Source organism: Martes martes, assembly GCF_963455335.1.
Source record: "Martes martes genome assembly, chromosome: 7".
NCBI lineage: Eukaryota > Metazoa > Chordata > Mammalia > Carnivora > Mustelidae > Martes > Martes martes.
Window position 1 is genome coordinate 131367621 of NC_137894.1, and position 23836 is coordinate 131391456.

At 39.6% G+C, this 23836-nt stretch overlaps 1 protein-coding gene across 2 annotated transcripts in view; it reads right to left on the reverse strand.

Annotated features, from left to right (window-relative positions):
• The window catches only part of PSEN1 (presenilin 1), a 77469-nt gene that overhangs the window by 25887 nt on the left and 27746 nt on the right, over nucleotides 1–23836 (reverse strand). For both annotated transcript variants that reach the window (XM_080807931.1, XM_080807930.1), the window contains exons 4-8: nucleotides 16562–16815; nucleotides 14335–14476; nucleotides 7743–7810; nucleotides 6722–6942; nucleotides 1757–1855 (exon numbers count right to left, since the gene is read on the reverse strand). In XM_080807931.1, coding sequence (XP_080664057.1) covers nucleotides 1757–1855; nucleotides 6722–6942; nucleotides 7743–7810; nucleotides 14335–14476; nucleotides 16562–16815 — 784 coding nt within the window. The remainder of the gene's footprint in view (nucleotides 1–1756; nucleotides 1856–6721; nucleotides 6943–7742; nucleotides 7811–14334; nucleotides 14477–16561; nucleotides 16816–23836) is intronic.

A 23836-nucleotide genomic window follows, 5' to 3' on the forward strand; every position in this document is an offset into this window, starting at 1 on the left:
CAATTCTGCTCCTCTGATCAACCTTTCCCCAAGCACTAGAACTTCACTTCTAAACTCACACTGGGAATTTCTACCTGGTTCACAGGTCCCACCAACTAAGGAAGATATGGGCCACAGACAAAATGAAATGTTCCTGAACCAAGAACAACACACCTCTTCATCACCTTCCCTTCAGGCCTGAAACTTCTCTCATCAGTTGCTAAGAACTACTGATTCTACCTCTACAACCTCTCATTGATCAGTCCTCTTCCTGGATCTGCCATTAACAATATCACAGTTCAGACCCTCGTTATTTCCCTCCTAGATTACAACAATATCTGCTTAGTTATTAGCCATTACTTCAGTTCTCACCACCCATAAATCAGCCTGCACAATGCTGCAAGCCTGCGGAGCCACAGCTCTGATCACATAACTCTTGTGCTGAAGAACCTCTGATTCCCCAGCGATCAGCCAATAGCATACGGATATCTAAACCAGCCACCCAAAGCTATCCCTGATGATCTTGCCCTAATCAGCCTTTCTAAACTCATCCTCCTAGAACTCTCCCCCATTTTTACTCCATGTTCTAGTCAATTTAAACACCTGAAACTTGATAAAGATGCCCCACACTTATGTCTCAAAGCCATTCTTTGTGACAAGCCCACTTATGGAATCAAATTTTCCATCTGTGTTTGCTGAAATCCCATTTTTTTTTTTAAGATTTTATTTATTTGACAGAGAGAGAGAGAGAGATCACAAGGAAGCAGAGAGGTAGGCAGAGAGAGAGGGGGAAGCAGGTTACCTGGTGAGTAGAGAGCCCGATATGGGGCTCGATCCCAGGACCCTGAGACCATGACCTGAGCCTAAGGCAAAGGCTTGAACCCACTGAGCCACTCAGGTGTCCCAAATTCCACCATCCTTTAATTCAATGCTATCTCATCCACAAAGCCTTCCCTGTTTCCCCAGCCAGGTTTTCCTTCTTCTCAACTCTCTTTATACTTCAATTGTGCCTCCTCTGAATCTGGCAACAATGCTGGATGTTGCTTATTTATACATTTGTCTTATCTCACCTCTAAACTATAAGCAAAGGAGTTCTGGGTAAGGTAGAGCATCTTAAACATCTTTATGTCCCCCACAGTGCTCTGTGGCAGAAGGTCAATGCCCAAATGCATATGTACTAAATGATTAGGAAGAACATGATCCCAAAATAACCAAAAGGGGCACACTGTGAAGGAACAGTACAATTTTTTTGGTAAGCTAGGGCAAGATTCCTCTGTAGTAAGTGGCTCAATAACTCTTGACTAATTAGATTTTATTTTATTTTATTTACTCTTTAAGATTTTATTTGTCAAAAAGAGAGAGAGAGAGAGATGGCATAAGCAGGGGGAGTGGCAAGCAAAGGGAGAAGCAGGCTTCCTGCTGAGCAAGGAGCCTGATGTGGGACTCGATCTTCAGACTCTGGGATCATGACCTGAGCTGAAGGCAGATGCCCAACCGATTTAGCCACCCAGGCATCCCAAACTAATAAGATTTTAGTTGAGATTAATGGCTCTCCACTCTCTAAATATTTCTTCTATTTCTACATCTACTGAAAACTCTCTTGAAACAGGCTCAGGTAGAAGACAATAGTTTGCAAGGAAACAGGGATGTGTAGAAGTTCTCTTAATGTTATGCATTTAAGATGAGAAAAAGTCTAATAATGACCATAATTACATGTGTTTGAGTTCCTATAAATTATAAGCCGAGTAGTAATTTAACATCATGCCAAAATACTTACAGGAGTAAATAAGAGCCGGAAAGAGAGTTTCATTCCTCTCCTGAGCTGTTTCAACCAGCATACGAAGTGGGCCTTTTGGACACAAAACAGCCACTAAATCTAGAAAAAGAAAAATTAAAAAAAAAAAAAAAAGTCTGCAAAAATGTATTGGCTAAGTTTACAAATGGGTGTGTCAAGGAGGAATTAACCAAGGGAAAAGGGTTAATGTCTTCTTTACACAGGAAGATGCTGAACCAATATGAAATAAACCGGAGGTACACTGGTGGGGGAAAAAACAACCTACACAAAACCACACAGAGGATCAGTGTAAATTTCGTTTTGGTTTTTGCCTATTTGGTTAGTTTACAGTGTATCATCACAGAGTTCCACGAACAAGTCTTCTCTGAGTTTGAAGAAAAAAGGCAGAGATAATGACAAGACAGAACTACTCTAGAGCAGTTGTCAACTTCCAATAAGCAAAAACAAAGAGAAGCTATTTCTGAACGAATCATATCTATGGGCCACAGATGGAAGCTTTACAACAAGAGGAATTTAATAGAAGGGATGACTGAATTTCTCAAAATATGAAGAGCAGAGTAACAGAGACTCATTCCCTCTCCTTTTTAAAAATAGTGTATGTACTACTTAGGGATACCTGAATTAAAGGACAGTAAATTCAAACAAAACAAAATAAATCTTTGCATAAAATCCTTTTAGTATTTCTTTGTACCTCTGTCAAAAGCACTTCACAGTATCAGGTCTTAAATGCACGTGGTACTGAAAAGTGGCTTATTTTACAAAACAGCAACTCAGAATAGGAACAATCTGCTTAAACTATTCTTGATTCTACCACCATCTCTTTCCATCAACGGCAATTTTTCTTACATTTTCTGTGCCATAAAAATTCACAATATAGAAGTATAGAAAATCTCAAACATTTAAAAATATTAAAACAGGTGCAGCTAAATTTGTGAAGGAAGACATCACAGCTAATGCTGCCATCACCATCATTCAGTTGCATTTAAGTAAAAAAACCCCTCATAACTGCAAGTGGTCATGTGTCCTTGAATATTACATTGACTACCACTAATATAATAAAACACACACACACACACAGAGAAGTCTCTGCTCTCACTGCTTCCACTCTGATTTGCTTGGGATGAGAAAAGGGAGATTTGCCATGCTCTGAAATAAGGAGCTTTTCAACCTGTTTGAAGCTGCATGTCCTGTAACTGTCTTGGCTTTATGACATGCTGCCCCTAACAGAAGTGCTAAATGATAAACTACCTTATTTTTAGAGCAATTTAAGTGAATTTTGTTTCAAAAATTTTGGAACCTGTGGGACAAATTTAAAAATCTTCAGATGTTGTAAAAAGGGACTTGAGAATCACTCCTCTAAATCGTGGACACAAAAGTCTCTTACTTTAAAGGAACTCAAAGGTCTGGAGAAATAATCATTTGTATCATGAATGGAAGAAAGAGTGTTGATGGGAGAAATACCATAATGCAGTAGAAAGAATCCTGGACCTGGGATTCAGATTCTAGATCAAATGCTGTAAGCTTGGGCAAACACCTTACCTCTCTAAATCTCAGGTCTGTTATAATGCAGTAACACAGGAAGTACTGCCTTGACTACTTTACAGGATTATATATTTTAAAAAATAACAGCTAACATTTACTAATACTGTTCTAAGTGTATTATATGTATTTTTTTTCATTTAATCTTCACTTAAAGGTTGACTGCTGTGCTAGTCAAATAGCCAAAAAATGAAAGGAGAGGAGCCTGGATTGAGCCAGACACGGCTGCCTCCAGAACGGGCACTGTTTTTGTTTTTGAACATACAAAAATAGAACCAGACTCTTTATGTCTGATGTCTGACTGATGATAGATAGATGCCATGTTTCATTTAATTAAATTTTAACTTGCTTGAGTATGTCACAATGGTGCTCTGTGAGGTCTGTAGCCCAAGGCTGGTGGGAACGGTAAAGTCCCACTGAAATTCTTGGTCAAGAGCCCAGCATTGTATACTTCTACAGGTGAGATGGGCACTATTAACAATGTCTGGAAGTCCACAATGGAGAAAGTGAGGCTTGTACTGTGGCATTAATATACACAGAGACACGTGTAACCTTGATATATATTTTGAGCATCTGTGAAGCCAGAGGTTCTCATAGCCATTTTCCTCAAAGAGGAAAACCTTGGAAAAGTAATTGCTGTTGCTATCATTGGTAGAACCAGATGACTAAACCATGGCAATGGCCCCAGAGTCTATAAAAATGCACAGATGGGTGGGGCGCCTGGGTGGCTCAGTGGGTTAATGCCTCTGCTTTCGGCTCAGGTCATGGTCCCAGGGTCCTGGGATCGAGCCCCGCATCGGGCTCTCTGCTCAGCGGGGAGCCTGCTTCCTCCTCTCTCTCTGTCTGCCTCTCTGCCTACTTGTGATCTCTGTCTGTCAAATAAACAAATAAAATCTTTAAAAAAAAAAAAAAAATGCACAGATGGAGCCAACTGTAGGCTAGGATAAGATGCCCGGCCGAAGTTCATCTAATTTTGCTGAGCCCTGGACCCCACTCTCTGATCAAGGATGTCTGCATTAGCTAATGAAAAGGAGGAGCCCTTCAGGAAGTAAGTTTCATCACATGTAATTCTGATATTGTGCATGAGGGGTACAAACTCCCACTGCTGTTCACTTGATCCCGAAGGGCTCCCCAAGTAGCTACAGGTCCAAGAAAGGGGTGAGCTCCTCTAGCACTTTGTCAACTAGTAAGGGACTGAGGACAGAAGAGGCCACCTTTCTTTTAGGTGTGGTACTCCGGAAGGCCCAGACTTAGCTCTATCTTGTAGCAGGGAGGCCCTGGTAGCTGGCCTGGGCTTACAGAATGCTGCCTCCATGACCCACAGAATGACATGGACCTTCACAGGTTCAGGACCTGTGAGAACCTATTTCCAGGAGAGCTCAGTATGCACCCTCCAACCGCCTCTCTAACAGTGTACAGCATGGGACTGAGGAGGACAGTTTCTCCCACCAGAATCCATGGGCAATTTCTGATTATCACGGGCGGTCTAGGGATTTAAGGTGTGAGAGGAGGTTGCTATGGCTTCTACAGTGAATGATTCTCTGGAGGGGACACTGATGGAAGTGACTGTTCACTTACATCTGGACAGATTCTAGAGCCATTTATTGTAGGGGGGCCCCAATTCAAGAGGGGCCAATTTGTAACAGTATACATAGGCTTAAGTGAAATTTGTAAATGAGGAATATGCTGCCTCCAGATCCCAAAAAGGCCTAAAAGATACTGGGCTTGTTTTAACACTGTAGGTATAGGGAGGCTCTGTTGCTATTTCTTGACCATGTCAGAGATACAGAGCCCTCAGCTTACCAAATAATTTTTAGGAATTTAACTGGGATGGCAAAGCCTTGTACAATGTACAGGTAAATGCCCACCCCCTTTTTTTGAGCTCCTGTGTGAATATTTGTATGTCTTCAATAAATATGTGAAATGGGGCGCCTGGGTGGCTCAGTGGGTTAAAGCCGCTGCCTTCGGCTCGGGTCATGATCCCGGCGTCCTGGGATCGAGCCCCGCATCGGGCTCTCTGCTCAGCGGGGAGCCTGCTTCCTCCCTTCTCTCTCTGCCTGCCTCTCTGCCTACTTGTGATCTGTCTGTCAAATAAATAAATAAAATCTTTAAAAAAAAAAAAAATAAAAAAAAAAAAAAATAAATATGTGAAATGAATCTCTTCAGAGGAAAATATCAATGTGATGTTCTATCTGTACTTCTGGAAAAGGGTGGATGTGGTTAAGATCTAGCCAACAAAAATTGTATGCAACGGTAGGGCTGTGGAAGAATTCCACCAGCAGCCAGGTAGAGATACAGCGTGTCCCTCTGAAGGTGAAGGCGAACTGTAGCTGTTGAAAAAGGCACTGAACAGAAGAACATATTAGTAAAAGCTCTGACTGCAAAGTATTTACCAGTTGCTGATTGGATGGGGGCCAGAGTTGGCCGAGCAAAGCGATACAATGATAGATGAGGACTCTGTAAACCATCAAGTGCCATATCACCTAAGGTCTCTATGAAAGACACAGAGATTATGTCTATGAAAGACACAACCAGTTCTAGGATGATTGCTCAAATATGAGAACAGAACCAATTTAATTCTATTTCGATGGACTTTTTCTTCATCAATCAAGGGGGATGGTGAGGATTCCTACTCCAGGACACCTGACATTTTAGTAAGCATTTGAATAGGAATAAATTATAATCTAGAGAACATATACTGACCGCTGAAAGTGGACCCCTTTTGGGCTTTCATGCAGGGTGACAGCCACAGAGCACACACCTACACAGCTACTTTTGTCTTTCATGTCAAGGATACTCTGGGACTGTTTGGAACCCATGTGACACTGGCTGTTTGAATTTGAATCTCACCCGGCCCAAATAAGCTATATTTTTCAAAGATAATTCTACCCAAGTTGCCTTATAAAATATTATAAAATTATAAAATAAGGCAACTTGGGCAGAATTTTGATTTAAACTAATGGAGCATTTTAAGTGTGTGAAGCACTCTGCTAGTGCTTTTCAACATAGGTTCTAAACTCTTACACCTCTGGGAAGCGCTGTGTCCATTTTCTACATGAGGAAACTGAAGCTCAAGGAGTCTGAGGCTCCTTCTTAGCGTCACAAAGACTGCTGGTGGTGGGGTCGGGATTTAAACCTCAGTCTTCTGAGCAGACGTCTGGATCCTTCCAGTAATCCCTCACTGACTTAAATTGTGGGCAGTTAAACATTCTTAAAAAACTCAACCTCAAAAAAAAAAAAAAAGGAAATCTTTATAAGAAAAAGACACTATAGCTAATTAATTATTTGCTGAAAAGCTACGGGATGTTAACTGTTACCACTTTCCTAAGTCAAGATAACTGGAAAAGGAAGGGAAACACACCAGTGAGGTACTTCTGTGATGAACAAAATGTCAGTCTTGAGTTTTACCATATACTGAAATCACAGCCAAGATGAGCCACGCTGTCCATTCTGGAAGGTACTTGATAAATACCAGGGCCATGAGGGCACTGATCATGATGAGATATGCCTGCTGGAGTCGCAGAGGCCCTTTCCAGTGAATGGCAATCATTCCCACCACACCAAAATTCCAAATCAGGAGTGCAACAGTAATGTAATCCATGGCAACATTGTAGGTTTTAAACACTTCCCTGAAAAAAATTAAACAGAAATTAAAAATATTTATGTACAGTAATTTCCATCAAAACATTATTCAGAACTATGGTTCCCTCAGATTAGATGTTCATAGCTTATCTTCATATTTTTACCATACCTTATATCAACCTGTGCTACTTAACAGTTTTCTTTAAATTCACTTTTTCTCTCAAGTTAAGCTTTCTTTAACAGAAAACTCTGTATCATTCATATAAATAGGAAACCAGTATCACAGGTCATAGCTGTAAAATAAGTACCGAAACTAAAAAAAGGCCATATGTCACTTAAAATGCCACAATGGATGGGGCGCCTGGGTGGCTCAGTCGGTTAAGCCTCTGCCTTAGCCTTGGGTCCTGATTCCAGCCCCAAGATCAAGCCCCACGTCCAGCTTCCTGCTCAGTAGGAAGTCTGCTTCTCCCTGTCTCTCCCCACCTGTTGCGTTCGCACTGTCTCTCTCAGATGAATAAAACCTTTAAAAATAAAATAAAATGCCACAATGGAAAGAAACCCTAGTTTAAAATACCTGAAATTAGAAAAATTAAACATCCACAATACATTTTATATAGCTAGGACATAGGATGTTATTTTGGTAAAATGAAATTTAGTGCAGCCATGGAAAAAATATATATATTTTTTATAATACTAACCAGTCTTAAGCATACCAAGTACAAACTGTATATGGAAATGATCATAATTTCAGAGTATTTCATCAACAAAGTACATGGGTTTAAGTGACAGTTATACAGCTCTAACAGAGTTAATTCCTGAAAAACAGATTAAGTATTTCACCACTTACCCCAAGTAAATGAATGAGAAAAAGAACAGCAACAACAGAGATGAAATAATAAGCCAGGCATGAATGACCTAGAAAAGAAAGCATTTCAATATAATTAACAGATCCCATATCCTAAAGGAAGGCAAATTTCTTACTTCAAAAATAACATATTACTTCTGTGTATGTTACTCTTTTCAAATGGCAGAACTCAAACTGACTTTGGGATCAGTGCATACTTATACTGGAACTCTTTGGTACCGAAATACTCAGAATAGAAAATAGAAAATTCAGCAAGACGTGTTCCTTTAGAAACATGTGAAATTGTTAAAATAATGCATTCTAAAATAAATTATCAACAGAGCCAACAGTCAACATTTAAAGCTTAAAGCAGCAATATATTCAATGGAAACATTTTGTGGTATTTCTGAAATAAACAAATAAATTGAATAAAATAAAATTCAATGAAACTGAAAATCACAGTCCATTAAGTGACTTGCATATATATATACATTAACTGTATTTTAAAAAATAGGCCTTTTAAGTTATATAGCCATTTTAATTTTTTTTAAGTTTTTTAAGATTTTATTTATTTGTCAGAGCGAGAGGGGTAGTGTGCAAGCAGGGGGCGTGACAAGCAGAGGGAGAAGCAAGCTCCCAGCTGAGCAAGAAGCCCGATGTGGGACTCAATTCCAGGGTCCTGAGCCCAAGGCAGATGCTTCACTGACTGAGCCACCCAGGCACCCCCCAAAAATCATCTCTAAATTGGGATATTATTTTGTCTTCATCAAAAAAAAAAAAATCTCCCACACCCACCTCCCAGATCCAGTTGTTCCAATAATCAGGCTCTAACCTATCAAAATCTAGTTATGATCAAAATATACGTTAATTTTCTCTTGTGGTTTTTTTTCTGGTCACTCAAGGTGATCTGTAATTATTAATTCCTTTGAAAGAAAAGGTTTCTTAAAAATTCTTGCTGCCTCTTTTTCTTCAAAACAACTTCAGGGGCGCCTGGGTGGCCCAGTCGTTAAGCGTCTGCCTTCAGCTCAGGTCATGATTCCAGGGTCCTGGGACTGAGTCCTGTATCTGGCTCCCTGCTCCACAGTAAGCCTGCTTTTCCCTCTCCCACTCCCCCTGCTTGTGTTCTCTAGCTGTGTCTCTGTCAAGAAAAAAACAAAAACAAAACAAAAAAAAAACCTTAAGAAAGAAAGGAAGGGGGCAAAAGAAAGACAGACAGAAAGACAACTTCTTAAGTGGTACAATTAGGGGAAAAGTTAAAAGAATGCCTTTACATGGAAGTTGGTATTCTTTGGACATTTGAATATTCTAAACTATCTGAATAGACAAACTTAATTTCTGGTGTTCTTCCACAAAAATCTCCCCTAATAATTTATTATAAAAAATTTCAAGTGGTGCCTCAGTCAGTTAAGTGTCTGCCTTCAGCTTAGGTCATGATCTCAGGGTCCTGGGATCAAGTTCCGAGTCTCCTTTTCCCTCTGCCCCTCCTCCCCACTTGTGCGCGTGCGCTCTCTCTCTCTCTCATTCTCTCAAATAAATGAAATCTTCAAACAAAAAAATTTTTTCAAACACATAGCAAAGTTTAAAGAATTTTACAGCCACCATTCACATTCTGATATACTCACTTTGTAGCATTTCTATCCATTTCTCCTTTTTATTTTTAATACATATCAAAGTAAACGGAAGACACCTGCACATTTCCCTCTCAAAATATTCAACTTTAGCAAAATATTCTATAGGGAGCCCTTACTCTATTTTATCAGCAGAAAACCCAATAAAGCTTAAGCAGAAAGGAACCTCCCTGCATGCTTCCCACCCCATTGTGCTTACAACAGAGATAATCCAGGTTATAAAACTAAAAAGTAGATGAAATATTACAAAACAGAAAAGCTTTACAAAGTGGAAGATGTACATTGGTACTCTGTATTAAGCTCGACTTAAAAGTCAGAGTAAATACTGAGTATTAGAAATTCTCATTTTTCTTGAGAAATGTTCTTTACCTTATTTTTTTCAGCAAGGGAACATGGGGATTGTTTATTTTAAGAAAGCATTTTTCTGAATACAAAAGTAACATACATGTATAACCCTGAGAAGCTAAAGAAACACTAAAGGAAGAAAACCATTCCCACTGACCGGTGACAACCAATTAACGTGTTTTTTTTCAGGCATGTTTTCTGTCTGCATACATAAAGGCCTTTTAACAACATTATAATCAAGTAATATAGTTCAGCATTCTGCTTTTTAAAACATTTTTTTTATTACAGACACATTCTCATGCCACCAAATACTTTTTGAAAAGATGATTTCTATAAAATGGGAGTCCTTAGTCCTTCGTGTGGAGCCTCCCAGCTGTCCAATCCTTATTGATGGGTGAAAATATGATTTTTAAATGACTAAATTATAATATTCTACATATATGGATGAACCCACAATTTTACCTTTTCTTATTTATTTAGCCTTTATTTTCTTATTTGTTTAAACTTTCTTATTTATTTAACTTTTTCTTATTCCATATTTCTTCTGGAACTTATGGTTTTCTACTTTATTCTAATTATAATTTATGTTAGGATAAAAATCCTAGCATGCAAATATTTTTCTGCATTTCAGATTCTTTCTCTCAGATACATCATGAAAGCAAAATTATGGAATCAAAAAGTGTACACTTTTTCTAATTACTATTGATACATATTGGCTTAGTGATTTCACAAAAAAAAACCTATATTAATCTTCACCAAGTCAATAGGTGAAATATGTTCATTTGTTTTTTTTTTAAAGATTTTATTTCTTTATTTGACAGACATAGATCACAAGTAGGCAGAGAGGCAGGCAGAGAGAGAGAGGGGAGGAAGCAGGCTCCCCGCTGAGCAGAGAGCCTGATGCGGGGCTCGATCCCAGGACCCGGAGATCATGACCTGAGCCGAAGGCAGAGGCTTTAACCCACTGAGCCACCCAGGCGCCCCGATTTGTTATTTTAATATGTTTCTGTTTTCACTATTGAGGAAACATATATACACATTGATCTCTATCTCTCACCTGGCCATCTATATTTTCTTTCTAATTCTTCTGGCTTGGGTTTTTAAAAATTTCTAAGAATGTTCATAATATTTTTATGATTTTATTTTTTAAAGTAATCTCTACACCCAATGTGGGGCTCAAACTTACAACCCCGAGATCAAGAGCTACATGCTCTAATATTCTATAATGTTTGTGTTCATAATTTTCTGAATGATTTATAAATGCTCTTCATATTGTAAAGATATTAAATGCCCTCTACCTGTAATAATGATTTTTGGTCACTGATGTTATGATTTTCTGAATTATTACCTGAATTCAAAGCCTCTTCTGATGATGACTAAATAGCACTTCCCCTTTCTCTAGAACATCAGGTGGTAAAACAGGCTTTTTCCTCATCTTGCAAAAATCCCTAGTTCAGCTTTCCTGTGTGCTAAAGGCTCTGAAAGAAAAGAGCCCTGCTTCAGTACAGAACAGCAAGCATCTCCTCTAAACCCTGAACTGTCGAGGCCAGAAATCACATGGCTTTAATAAGTTACATAGTTCCGTCTCTAACCGTGATATGTAAATAATTAACTGCCTTTTCAGTTTCTGCCTTTTTCAAGTTTGTTTGGTCTTTCAACTTCTTGTGCTTCTCACAGACATTGCACAACCAACCACTGACAATAAATCCTCCAGGTTTATTTCCAAACAGGTCCCGGCAAGTTTCTGAATTTCTGACTCTAAAGCTCCTTTTATTTTGGAGTAGAAATCAAAGTAAACAACTTGTTCCTATAGAATTGGCTGCGCCTGCTAAGACTTGAACTTAATGTTAACAAAACAACATGAACAAATAAGTGTGGAAATGTGGCTGAAAATAAACCTTTTTTAGACTGTCTAAAATGAGATGTAACTAAAAGATGCACAAAACTGACCAAAATATATCAAGACAGGTTTGAGGCGCCGTGGAGCGAGCGCACATCTCCCCTCTCTCCTGCCGAATGCAACCATGAGAGCCCAGAATGCATGCAGCCGCTAGGTGAGGACTCTGACAAGGTGAACAGTCAGCTGGGCTGGGGAACTGGAGGTGAGTTTAGCACGTTTTCCCCTCCAGTACTAGCCTCCTCCATCAAACTCACTGCAACCCCAAATGGGCATTAGCAAGATGGTGGGAGCTCTAGGAGAAGTCTACAACAGGAAAGAGGTCTCCTAGCTCCAAAAAAGAACGTAAAAATCTCACTTCCCCATCCTCTCACATCCAGCTATCAAACAGTCCTGCGGGGATGGTACTAAGGGTTGCAGGAGCCTAAAATTCAGAGGGAGGGGAAGCTTCCTCTCTAACTGGAGGAGTGGTAGTTCCCAAAAAGTGGGGCAGATGGCACTTGCTTTACTCTTCTCTCTGCCCTACCACTTCTTGGTACTGTCGTTGGTAAAATAAAACCAACTTTCTGGCTGGAGGAATGGAAAAGGGATGTCCAAAAGAACCAAAAAGTACCAGGGACATCACAGAAAGGAAGGTCAAGAAAGCAAACTCATAACTGGTATGAATTTATGGGCTCATCCTTAAGGTGTGCAGGTGTGGGTATGACTCTAAACAGGATACAGACTCCCCATAAAATGCGAAGAACGAAAGTAGCATATAATCCAGATAAGAGTCACAAAGTGAAGGGCGCCTGGGTGGCTCAGTTGGTTAAGTGTCTGCCTTCAGCTCAGGTCTTTCTCGATTCCTGGAATCGAGCCCCACATTGAGCTCCCTCCCCAGTGGGAAGTCTGCTTCTCTAACCGTCTCCCCACTTGTACTCTCTAATACACAAATAAAATATTAAAAAGAAAAGTCACAAAATGAGTCTAATAAAGCAGAGAAGCAGAACTAGTAGGTAAACACATATATGCAGAAAAAGTAACTGCCATGAGGATATTTAAACAGGGGTAGGAGGATGCTCTGCAGCATGGGTTTACATCATCTGCTCTTCGGTTTTCTAAGTATTGATGACTACCTCCCATGATCATAGACACCTTTGTCTTCAATCTTTTCCACTTGCTAATGTCAGACTGCAGATGGTCATCACTTGGGTTAACACTTCCACCCACTCAAACGTTCAACAAGCAAAGTTAAATTGTGTATAATTTTAAAGTTCGTCAACACTGGAACAGTATCTGATCTTAATGGTAATTAACCAAATGCAAATTAAGGCATTTTGTTTAGCTTATAAAAATTAGCACAGAATTTAAAAAATTCAGTGCTGTGAAAGGTTAAGGTAAGACAGTCTCATTCACTACTAATGTTAAATACAAATTGATACTATCGTTTTGAAAAAAGGAATTCTGCACACCATGATAATTAAAAAAATGTAGATGGGGCATTTGGGTGGCTCAGTCAGTTAAGCATCTTTGGTTTGGGTCATGAGCCCAGGGTCATGAGCCCAGAGTCATGGGATCAAGCCCCATGGCGGGCTCCCTGCTTTGTGGGAAGTCTGCTTTTCCTCTCCCTCTGCCCCTCCCCACCACTGCTGCTCTCTCTTGCTCTCTTGCACTCTCTCTCAAATAAATAAAATAAAATTTTAAAAATGTAGATAATGTACCCCATAAATTCTGTGTTGAGAATTTTACCCTAAGGAAATAATTTGAAAAATTAAAAAGGCTCCATAAAGGCATTCATTGTTTTTTAGAGTAGTAAAAAAATGAATATGACTTAAATGTCCAACATCAGGGAAAAAAGGGTAAGTAAATTAAAATACACTCATTGAGTCAAGTGTTACATAGCCTTTAGACACATTTTCTGAGGATTTAAATATGGAAAAATGCTTATGCCAAAGTAAAAGAAAGGACACATACTTGTTAAACATTTTATTTTAACTATGTTAAACATATATAGACATAAGTACTAGAGGGGAAAAGAGTAGACTTCAATATTTGGAAACTTATCATTTATTTCTTTTATTTGAGAAAGACCCGAAAGTCTCATGGCTTGTAATAATTTGTGATTTCTCGGAGGCATGCACCTGAAATATGTGGCAGGTGGCTAAAATTTAAGAGTGAATCCCTTAGCTAGAGGGTGAGCTAAGGGAGCAGAGGCTGGGAGAGTTGGCCCTGTGTCTTTGCTACACAACCTCCCCCGCCCTTATTTCCCAAGGAAAGAGCTAGTGCTACCAAAGGAGAGACAGTGAGGGAAAGCATGGCTCCCAATGTAGAAATGGGAATATAACCAGTCACCAATGAGTTTAACATCAGTGTCTGAAGAAAGCTCTAGTGGTCTGCACTCAGGAAAATCTGAAATTTTTAAGTTACATTACTTTATAGGGAATTATATCCTACAGTACTATTTGCGAATGAGGGAATTCACAAAGGTCTTAGGACTTAATCTGGAATGTCGTAAGCGTACCGCAAATCAAAATGTTAATGAATATGATAGATAGAATATGATAAGAAAAAATTTTTCCCCATAATGTCTTTTTGTGTTTATAAATGTTCTACAATAAGGGGGAAAAAGCAAAAAATCAGTTTTAGAATATAAAGCTCCTTTTTCTACTGGACCAAGTACGGTGACAGGAAAACCCAATCACAAAAAGAACATGCTGGAAAGCAAAGTTCCATGTCTCATGCTCACCTTATAGCACCTGTATTTATAGAGAACCACCAGGAGAATAGTCATGACAACAATGACGCTGATCATGATAGCAGCATTCAGAATTGAGTGCAGGGCTCTCTGCCCCACGGTCTCTGTATCTTCCGTGAATGGGGTATAGATTCTGTAATAAAACAAAATGCAAAAGTGCGAAGTGTTAATGGGTATCTCAAACCACATCCCTCTCCAACACCAGTTTTAGTTCCTTGATTCAACTGATATCTTATGACTTTTCTCCATCTCAGCAATACAGCCAAGAATTTTAGCTAAGAAAATTAGCTATATAAAATAAGTGCTTCAAAATAAAAGGAGAGATCTAAAATGTGGAGAGGTGGACTTTTGTGAGCCAGACACTGGCTCCATCTAGTGGATGCTTTACACTAAAATCATTACTTATCAAATGTTCTCTCTCCATAGCTTATTAGTGATTTGTTTAGAGAACTGGATTCTACCACATAAACTACCTAAGCTATAAGTAGTTGTCAAAGGAAGGTGGCTTATATAATAATGGCTTACAATTACTTTTTTTCACCTACAGGGTAACTACAACTGGACTTATTTTAACATAACGTCACATACCCATCTTCCCCTTGGTTTCTCGTTCACATAAACACACTTTTATTTCAGGTTTCAGCGTTCCCAGCTAAGAGACTTTATTTCTGACTCCCTTACAGTTAGCCTGTGAGTTATAAGCGGATGTGTTGTGAAGAACTTCTAAGAAAGACATTAATTATGGCCGGGAGATATGTCTTAGGTCCTTTTCTCCCCCACCACTTCCTGCTTCCTGTTGTCTGAATTGAACAGGAAGTTCAGTACCAATAAGGAACTGGGGCTCCAGTACCAATAAGGAACCTTGAACAGCCTAAAGGATAGAAGCCAAAGAAAATGGAAAGAAGGAGCCTGAGTCCTTGAGGAATGTGGAGACATACTACCAATCTGGACTTACCACCCTGTACCACTCTCTGGCAGAGAGATAAAACATGTATACCATTTAAACCAGTTGTTTTGATTTCCCATAACAGAGTCAGGAAACTTTCTGTTAAGGACTAAAGAGGACATATTTTAAGTTTTGTGGTCTATATGGCCTCTGTTGCAACCACTGGACCCTTGCCACTGTAGTATGAAGGCAGCTATAGACAATATATAAATGAACAATATATGACAATATATGAATGAACATGATTATGTTCCAGTAAAACTTTATTTACAAAAATAGCTGTTGGCAGGCAGATCTGTCCTGTGGGCACTATGGCTTACTAACCCTGTTCTATAAATACAACCAAAACTAACTCTAAGCTATGCAGATAGTACTCTCCAGTCTCTTTTGACTGTGGTCTCCAACCCCTGCCCTTTACTCCTGTCTTAGCCTTTCTCCCAAAAGGCTAAAACCTTGGCTTTTAGAATGCCACACAGTTTGCTAATTCAAATTCCAAAATTCATTTAAAGCTTTGTTTGAGCCCTACAGGGGCCCTACAGAGTTCTAGAGACAAAACTAGGTGAATCTGAATCAAAGTATTTTTCTTGAAGTACCAACAGCACGACAGAACCTATACAACAATCCCCCCAGGAGTCTAGAGAACGGGAGCATGCACTAATTCTTCATCCTTTCATTTAGCAACTTTTTTGTTGTTGTTGAGCACCTGTTACATACCTAGTCATAGAAACAATCTGCCCTCATAGGCCTTACCTTACAGAAGGAAATCAGGCTTAAATAATGTAAATAAATATTTGCATATTGTGACAAGTGAAAAAGAACAGGCTGCTATAAGAAAGAGTATTGGGAAGGACCTAATTCCGTTACAAGGATCAGGGAAATTACCTTTGAGGACTTAACATTTAAGCAAAGATGAAAATGATGATAAGAATTCATCCATCCAATCTAGAAAAGGGAAGAATGTTCTAGCAGAAGAACAATGGGACCACTGGCCCTGAGGCGGAAAAGATTAATATTCAACTCTTTACCTGTTCAATTTCAATTAATTTAGCCTCACCCAGTGACACCACACATGAAATAGAACTCTGTAGCTCTCATTTTCTCTGCTTAAAGGAACAAATAATAACCCCTCATTCTGTCAATTGCTCTGGCTGTCAGAGAGGACGAACTCTCCAGCCTTCGTGCTCCCTCAGAGCAGAGGCCTCCAAGGTGATGACGACATACTAAAAAGGAAAGCCACACCAGTCTTGGGAATAATTAAACACTCATACATACAGCTGTCCATCCTTCCGGGTATAGAAGCTGACTGATTTGATGGTAGCCACGACCACCACCATACAGAGAGTCACGGGGACAAAAAGCATGATCACATGTTTGGCGCCATATTTCAATGTCAGCTCTTCATCTTCTTCTTCTTCTTGTTCCACCACCTGCCGTGAGTTACCCTGGGGTCGTCCATTAGATAATGGCCCAGGGTTGCCACGTCTCCGCCTTTCACTGCTGTGCTCATGCCGTTCTCTACTGTCATTCTAAAAGTACAAGAGAAACTTTTTTCAAGAAGTCAGACTCTCAGTAGAATCAAGGTATTCTATAAAAACAGAAAATGAAATAATTAGACCTGAGATTAAGAAGAGGCCCATTATGACTTGAGTTCTAAAAACTCAAAGCAAGAAAGAATCAATTCACAAAAGGCATGCAATTTAAAAGTCTAGATGAGGAGCCTCTGGGTGGTTCAGTAGGTTAAGCCTCTGTCTTCAGCTCAGGTCATGATCCCAGGGTCCTCAGTTGAGTCCCACATAGGGCTCCCTGTTCAGCAGGAAGTCTGCTTCTCCCTCTGCCTGCAGCTCCCCTTCTTGTGCGCTCTCTGACAAATAAATAAATGTATGTATGTATGTATGTATGTCTGTCTGTCTGTCTAGATGATTTGCTGCTCTTTGGTGCAGGCAGAGGGAGAAGCAGCTCACCCAGCTCTTTCTGGGTTTTACCTCTTTCTCCTCTTCCATTCTCAACCTTATACAATTGTAATCCTCTGAGGTTTGACTTAAAAACTGATACCTGCATGAAACCTTATTTATTACAGCTGCAAGTGTAGTAATCTCACCTTTTTCAAAATTAAGAACTGCTTTCTACCTGTGGTTTCATACCAGTTATACATGGAACTATCTTACCTTCATAATTTTTTTTAACTAGGCTCTAGATCCAGCGTGGGGCTTGAACTCATGACCCTGAGATTAAGAGTTGCATGCTCCACCAAATGAGCCAGCTAGGTGCTCCAACCTTCATTATTAGTAAGACTTAAAATCCTTGTAGTGATATACAAGGGATCTATTATTTTTTACAACTGCATGTAAATCTACAAATCTACAATTCAAAAAATTATTTAAAAGATTTTTAAAAATCTTTAGAGAGAAATTAGGCCTTAAACAACTCTGATGCCCATCCAGCCAGAGGCATCCTCACCTTGCCCTGTAGAGAATGAAGGACCAATAAATATTTGACAAATGACCAAATGAAACTAGAACCTTTCTTAGATTCTACTTTCCTCAGTTTCTTAATCCAAACACCACTTTCATCCTTATCCTGGGTTTACCCCTTCTTATCTTTCAAGTTCAACTTCCTTTTTGGTATCACTATTCATATCTAAAACTCAACTTTTTGTAAAGGAGAGAGTGAATCTCAAGAGCATTAATAAGAATAATAAAAATAACAGATAACAGGAGGAAAAGAACAGCACTCCTCCTAGGTAAGTACAGAATAGGAGAGGAAAGCAGACGGATAGCCATTGTTGCTGGTAAAATGTAATCAGCTTGTTAAGATAAGAACAGGTTCTCTTAGGAAGATCATGTGAGAACATGCCACTCTTTTATCTCATTTTTGACTACAGAGTGTAACTATTACTGTTAGTCATTAAAAATACATTACACTCTTAATAATAGCTTGAAATTATTACGATGTACTGGACTGTGATACGTGCTTTACATTAAATTCTCACAGCCACCCCGTCATCACCGCTTTGTAGGTGGGGAAATGGCCACAGCTAGGAAGCATTACAGAGCGGGTCTGAACCCAGGCACGACTGACCAGAAATCAAGCTCTTAACCATCTCTCGATGAGCTGTTCACAAAAGACAACATAGGAACTCGGCAGACTCAGTGTCTGCACTGAGAACTGGCTGAGTTCTCTTTCTCTTTACCTTGAAAATATTCATCCCGTAAGTAATTATCAAAATTCTATATTCCAGGTACTGTGCTATGGCAATACTGAAATTAAAAAGATCCTTAAGATCATAAGTTTACTTTAATACAGGATAAACAGTGTATCAGAGACATAAATAAAGTGCTGCAGGATTGATCATTCTACGTGGTCCAAAAAGGCAGCATAAAGATATGATCCTTTTTTTTTTTTTTAAGATTTTATTTAATTATTTGGCACAGAGAGAGAGAGAGAGAGAGAGATACCGAGAGAGGGAACACAAACAGGGGGAGTGGGAAAGGGAGAAGCAAGCTTCCCGCTAAGCAGGGAGCCCAATGCGGGGCTCAATCCCAGAACCCTGGGATCATGACCTGAGCCAAAGCCAGACTCTTAATGACTGAGCCATCCAGGCACCCCAAAGATACGATTCCTGAGAAAAATGAGTGGAAGGTGAATGGTCTCCAAGCAGAGACGTGACGGTGGTGTAAAGGTGTGAAACTGAAAAATAAGGCCTATGCAGAAAACCAGTGAGGGGGGCGCCTGGGTGGCTCAGTCGTTAAGCGTCTGCTTGTGGCTCAGGTCACGATCCCAGGGTCCTGGGATCGAGCCCCGCATCGGGGGTCCCTGCTCAGCAGGAAGCCTGCTTCTCCCCCTCTCACTCCCCGTTTCTGTTCCCTCTCTCGCTGTCTCTCTGTCAAATAAATAAATAATATCTTAAGAAAAAAACAAAACAAAACCCAGTGAGGACTCCTAAGCTGGCTGGGGAACACAGTTTGTCAGGGCTGGTGGCAGGAAAAGGTTAGGAACAGGTTGTAAAAATCTCATTTGCCATGCCCAAGGACTTTAGACTTTGTCCTATAGGCAATAAAAAGTCATAAAAATTAATAAGGTTGAGGTAGTGACACATTAAATTATGTTTCATTTTAAAAAAAACCTGACTGTGTGGTGATGAAAACAGGGAGATGTATGCAAAAGGTATTTCAGAAGCAGCACGACAGGGCGTTGTGGCAAATTACATGTGAATGGTCAGGAAGGAGTCAGGGATGATTCTGGAGGTTTCTGGCATAAGGGACTGGGAAGGTGATGATGGCATTGACAGAGCAGGGGACACAAGAAGATGAGCAGGCAGGAGGAGAGGAGAAGTATTTTAATTAGGGAGATAGGTGAATGTGAGGTACCCGCAACCAGGCAGCCAAGTCCAAGGGTACAGTCAGGCAGTCATTAGTTTCTACAGTTATGGAAATGGATGCAATCTCAGGGAGAGTACAGATTGAAAGCAGAACAGTAGGGACTTGGTTATTACGTAATCCAACAACTGTGGAAAGAAAAGCAGAGTGGGATGACGACCAAGGAGAGAAGTGAATAACCCCTAAGCTTTAGCAGCAGGTTGACAGGAGAAAAAACAGCCAAAAGAGATTAAGAGAAAAATAGGGGAGAGGGAAGAAATCCCAGGAAGAATACATGACAGCAGCCAAAGGAGTACATATCAGACGTGTCAGCAACGGTCAGGCCGTGGGAGAGCTGAAAAGCCACTGAATTTAGCAGGGGAAAGTTGGCCAGTGTTTTTACAAAAGTAAAACAGTTAAAAGGGTAATGAGATCATAAATCATAATGAACTGGGGAATGAATGGAAGTTGAAGAGTTAAAGGCAATCATTCTTCGAAGCAAAAAAATACAAGATGTGACAACAGAAGGGATTCACATTTGAAAACATTTTAGGGTGTTAGACCTGAGCATACTTATCAGGTCAAAGCACAGAGTTAGGACTAGCAGAAGAGATTGAGGAAACCAGAATGGGAGATGATAACTCATGGAACAGGGTGGCGGATAAGTGGAGGGGAACAGAAGAAGAGAGAAAAGTTGGCTTTACAAAGGAACTGGAGCCCCTCTATCTCAGTCTGGAGGTCAGGAAGTAGCAACTCTCTTACCTCACACAGAAAATATTTATGAAGATTTAAACCCTATGAGGAATGGAAAGGAAACTATTCCAAAGCACAAAAGGCAGAATATATACACCACTCAGTAAGAAAGGTAATTTTTGCTGAACACAAGTCTTTGGAGTGACCAAAGTCCAGTAGGAAGGCAACGTAGGCTTTGGAGGCCAGGGACACAGTGTGACAGACATCTGAAGAAAGTTGAGGAAATCCATACTTCTATTTTTTTTGAAGGAGGTAACTAAGTCATATGCTAAGAATGTTTTGTTTGTGACTAATGTTCAGCAATACAATTATGACCAACTGAATGGGTTGATTACTATGCAATATTACCAAAATACACATAACAATAGCTCTTTATATATGGTATTTGATAATTTACAAAGCACGCTCATATTATTTCATTTATTCTTTGTATATATAGAGAGGTTTTGGTAGATTAATGTTAAAATAATTTGTCTAAAATCTCAAGGCCAGAAAACAGTAGACACAGGAATCAAATTCAAGTTTCTTGCTTCAAAATCTTTGTTCTTTCTATGGCACCACAGCTGTCCTTTAGGCTCCATGAACAGTTTAATTGGGTAAGTCTAGCATGAAAGAGGCAATCATAATATGTTCATTCACAGTACTCAACTGGATGTTCTGGTTTCTAATGAACATGAGCCAACCCCACCCTGCCCCACCCTTGAAGCTGATATGGGAGTGGAGAGCACTGTTTAACGCACCCTTTCTCTTTATAGTACCTTTGACACTATTTTTAAAATTGACTATGTTTCAAAAAAAAAAAATTGACTGTATGTTTCAATTTCTTTAAAATACAGTTTATTTAAACAGGTAAAATTTTCACATGATTCTAAAGTCAAAGAATGTAACAAGGAATAACATAAAAAAAAATCTCCCACATAATTCTCTAATTATATAATGCTCCAGGTTACCACTGTCATTATTATCTGCAGTTTCTTGATGTATATACAAGCAAATACAAATATATATTCTCATTCCCCCTTTTTACGTAAACTATTTTAGTACAATAAATGCACTCTCCTGCACTTTGCTTTCTTTGCTTAACTATGTATCTTAGAGATATTTTTACACATCAGTACATAATTACATCCTTATTCTTTGAAAAACTTTTTGTTTTTAAACATCCTTTTTTTAAAAGATTTTATTTATTTATTTGATAGAGAGAGCGAGCGCGAGCAGGGGAGCAACAGGCAGAGGGAGAGGGAGAAGTAGGCTCCCAGCTGAGCAAGGAGCCCTCAGGGCTCCATCCCAGGACCCTGGGATGATGACCTGAGCCAACGGCACATGCTCCACGACTGAGCTACCCGGGCGACCCGAGAAAACCTTTTTAAACCAACTACATAACCAGTGTATGAACGTATCATAATGTATTAGGCCAATCCCCTAAAGATAGACATTTAACTTGCTTCCATCTTTTTTTCTTTTTTAAAATTCAATTCAATTTAGTTAACATATACTGCATTATTTTAGTTTCAGGGACAGAATTTAGTGATTCATTAGTTGTTATCACTCCCAGTGTTCTTTACATCAAGTACCCTCCTTAATGCCCATCACCCAATAATCCCATCTCCCTACCCACCTTCCCTCCAGCAACAATGTTTGTTTCCCTGAGTTAAGCATCTCTTATGGTTTGCCTCCCTCTACATTTTCATCTTATTTTTCCTTCACTTTCCCTATGGTCAACTGTTTTGTTTCTTTAATCCACATGAGTGAAATCATATGTCATTGTCTTTCTGTGACTTATTTCATTTAGCCTAATACCCTCTAGTTCCAACCACGTGGTTGCAAATGGCAAAATTTCATTCTTTTTGATGGCTGAGTAATAATTCCATTACACACACACACACACACACACACACACACACACCATCTTCTTTCTCCATTCATCTGATCTCTCAATGGACATCTGGGTCATTCCATATTTTGGCTATTGTGGACACTGCTGCTATAACCATGCTTCCAACTTTTTGCCATTTACAACACTGCTGCAGTGAATGCCCCCTACAAGTTATTTCACTTGTGCAAAGCATATCTTTAGGGTAGGTTTCCTGAAGCGAAACTACTGGGTCAAAGTATATATGCATTTAAAATTCTGATATGTATTGCCAAATCACCCTTGCTATGGGTTGCATCGATTTAAAGACCCAAGCAGTACAGGACAGTTCCTATTTCAACAAGCCGTGATCAACAAAGCAAGCTATGAAATGCTTGGATTTTTACCAACCTAATAGGTTAAATATGAGAACATGGTGTAACTTCTTTTATTATTAGAAAAGATGAGCATTTTTTTCTATGAACTAAATATTCATACCTTTTGCCCTTAGCTCATGGTACTCAGGACCATATTTGGCTTATTGTACCATTTTAGTTTCTAGGTTTAATCATTACGCTTACTAATTTTTTAAAAAGCGAATGCCAGGGATATAGTAGTCAAAAAGATAGATAAGGTCTCTGCTCTCATGAACTGATTTCAAGCAGGGGATAATAAACAAGATAACTGGAGTTGGATAGTACTGTTAACAGGGTGATGTGATTTTTTTTTTAAAGATTTTATTTATTTATTTGACAGAGATCACAAGTAGGCAGAGGCAGGCAGAGAGAGAGAGAGAGAGGAGGAAGCAGGCTCTCCGCTGAGCAGAGAGCCTGATGCGGGACTCGATCCCAGGACCCTGAAATCATGACCTGAGCCGACGGCAGAGGCTTAACCCACTGAGCCACCCAGGTGCCCCAACAGGGTGATGTGATTTTTTTAAAAAATGTGGGATGGGACTACTTTTAGATAATGTGGCTTGAACATATCTCTCTGAGGAAGTGACATGTGAGCTAAGACCTACAGAATGAAAAAATGTGAAAGGCCTATTGTGTAGTAAGGGATTAACTCAGTAGGTCAGGGGTGTCCACATCCTGCACACGACAGAGAAAGATTTGGCCTGGTGTCTGGGAGATAACCTCTAAGCCCTTGGAATATCTTGCCTGTTAAGAGTGTTTTTATTTACATGAGGCTTTGGGCCACACTGCTAACAAATGACATCTATGGCGAAGGTCTTGGGCCACGAATATCTGCTTGATCTTGGGAGGGGCTAGAGAACTATGGTCAGTCATGTCTGCATAACCAGCCCCGAGTAAAACCCCTGGACACCAAAGCTCAAGTAAGCTTCCCGGTCAGCATGTTCCTGGGAGAATTAAGCACTCACTGCTCCTACGACTCTGCTAGAGGAAAAAACTGGAAGCTCATGCCTGGTACCTCTTGGACTCTGCCCTTCAATGTGTTTATTGTATTCTTCCACTGTAATAAGCTATAGCCAGTGAGTATAACAGCCTTTCTGCGTTCTGTCAGTTCTTCTAGCTATTCACTGAACATAAGCATGATCCTGGGGAGACCCTAATATCCTTGTACACT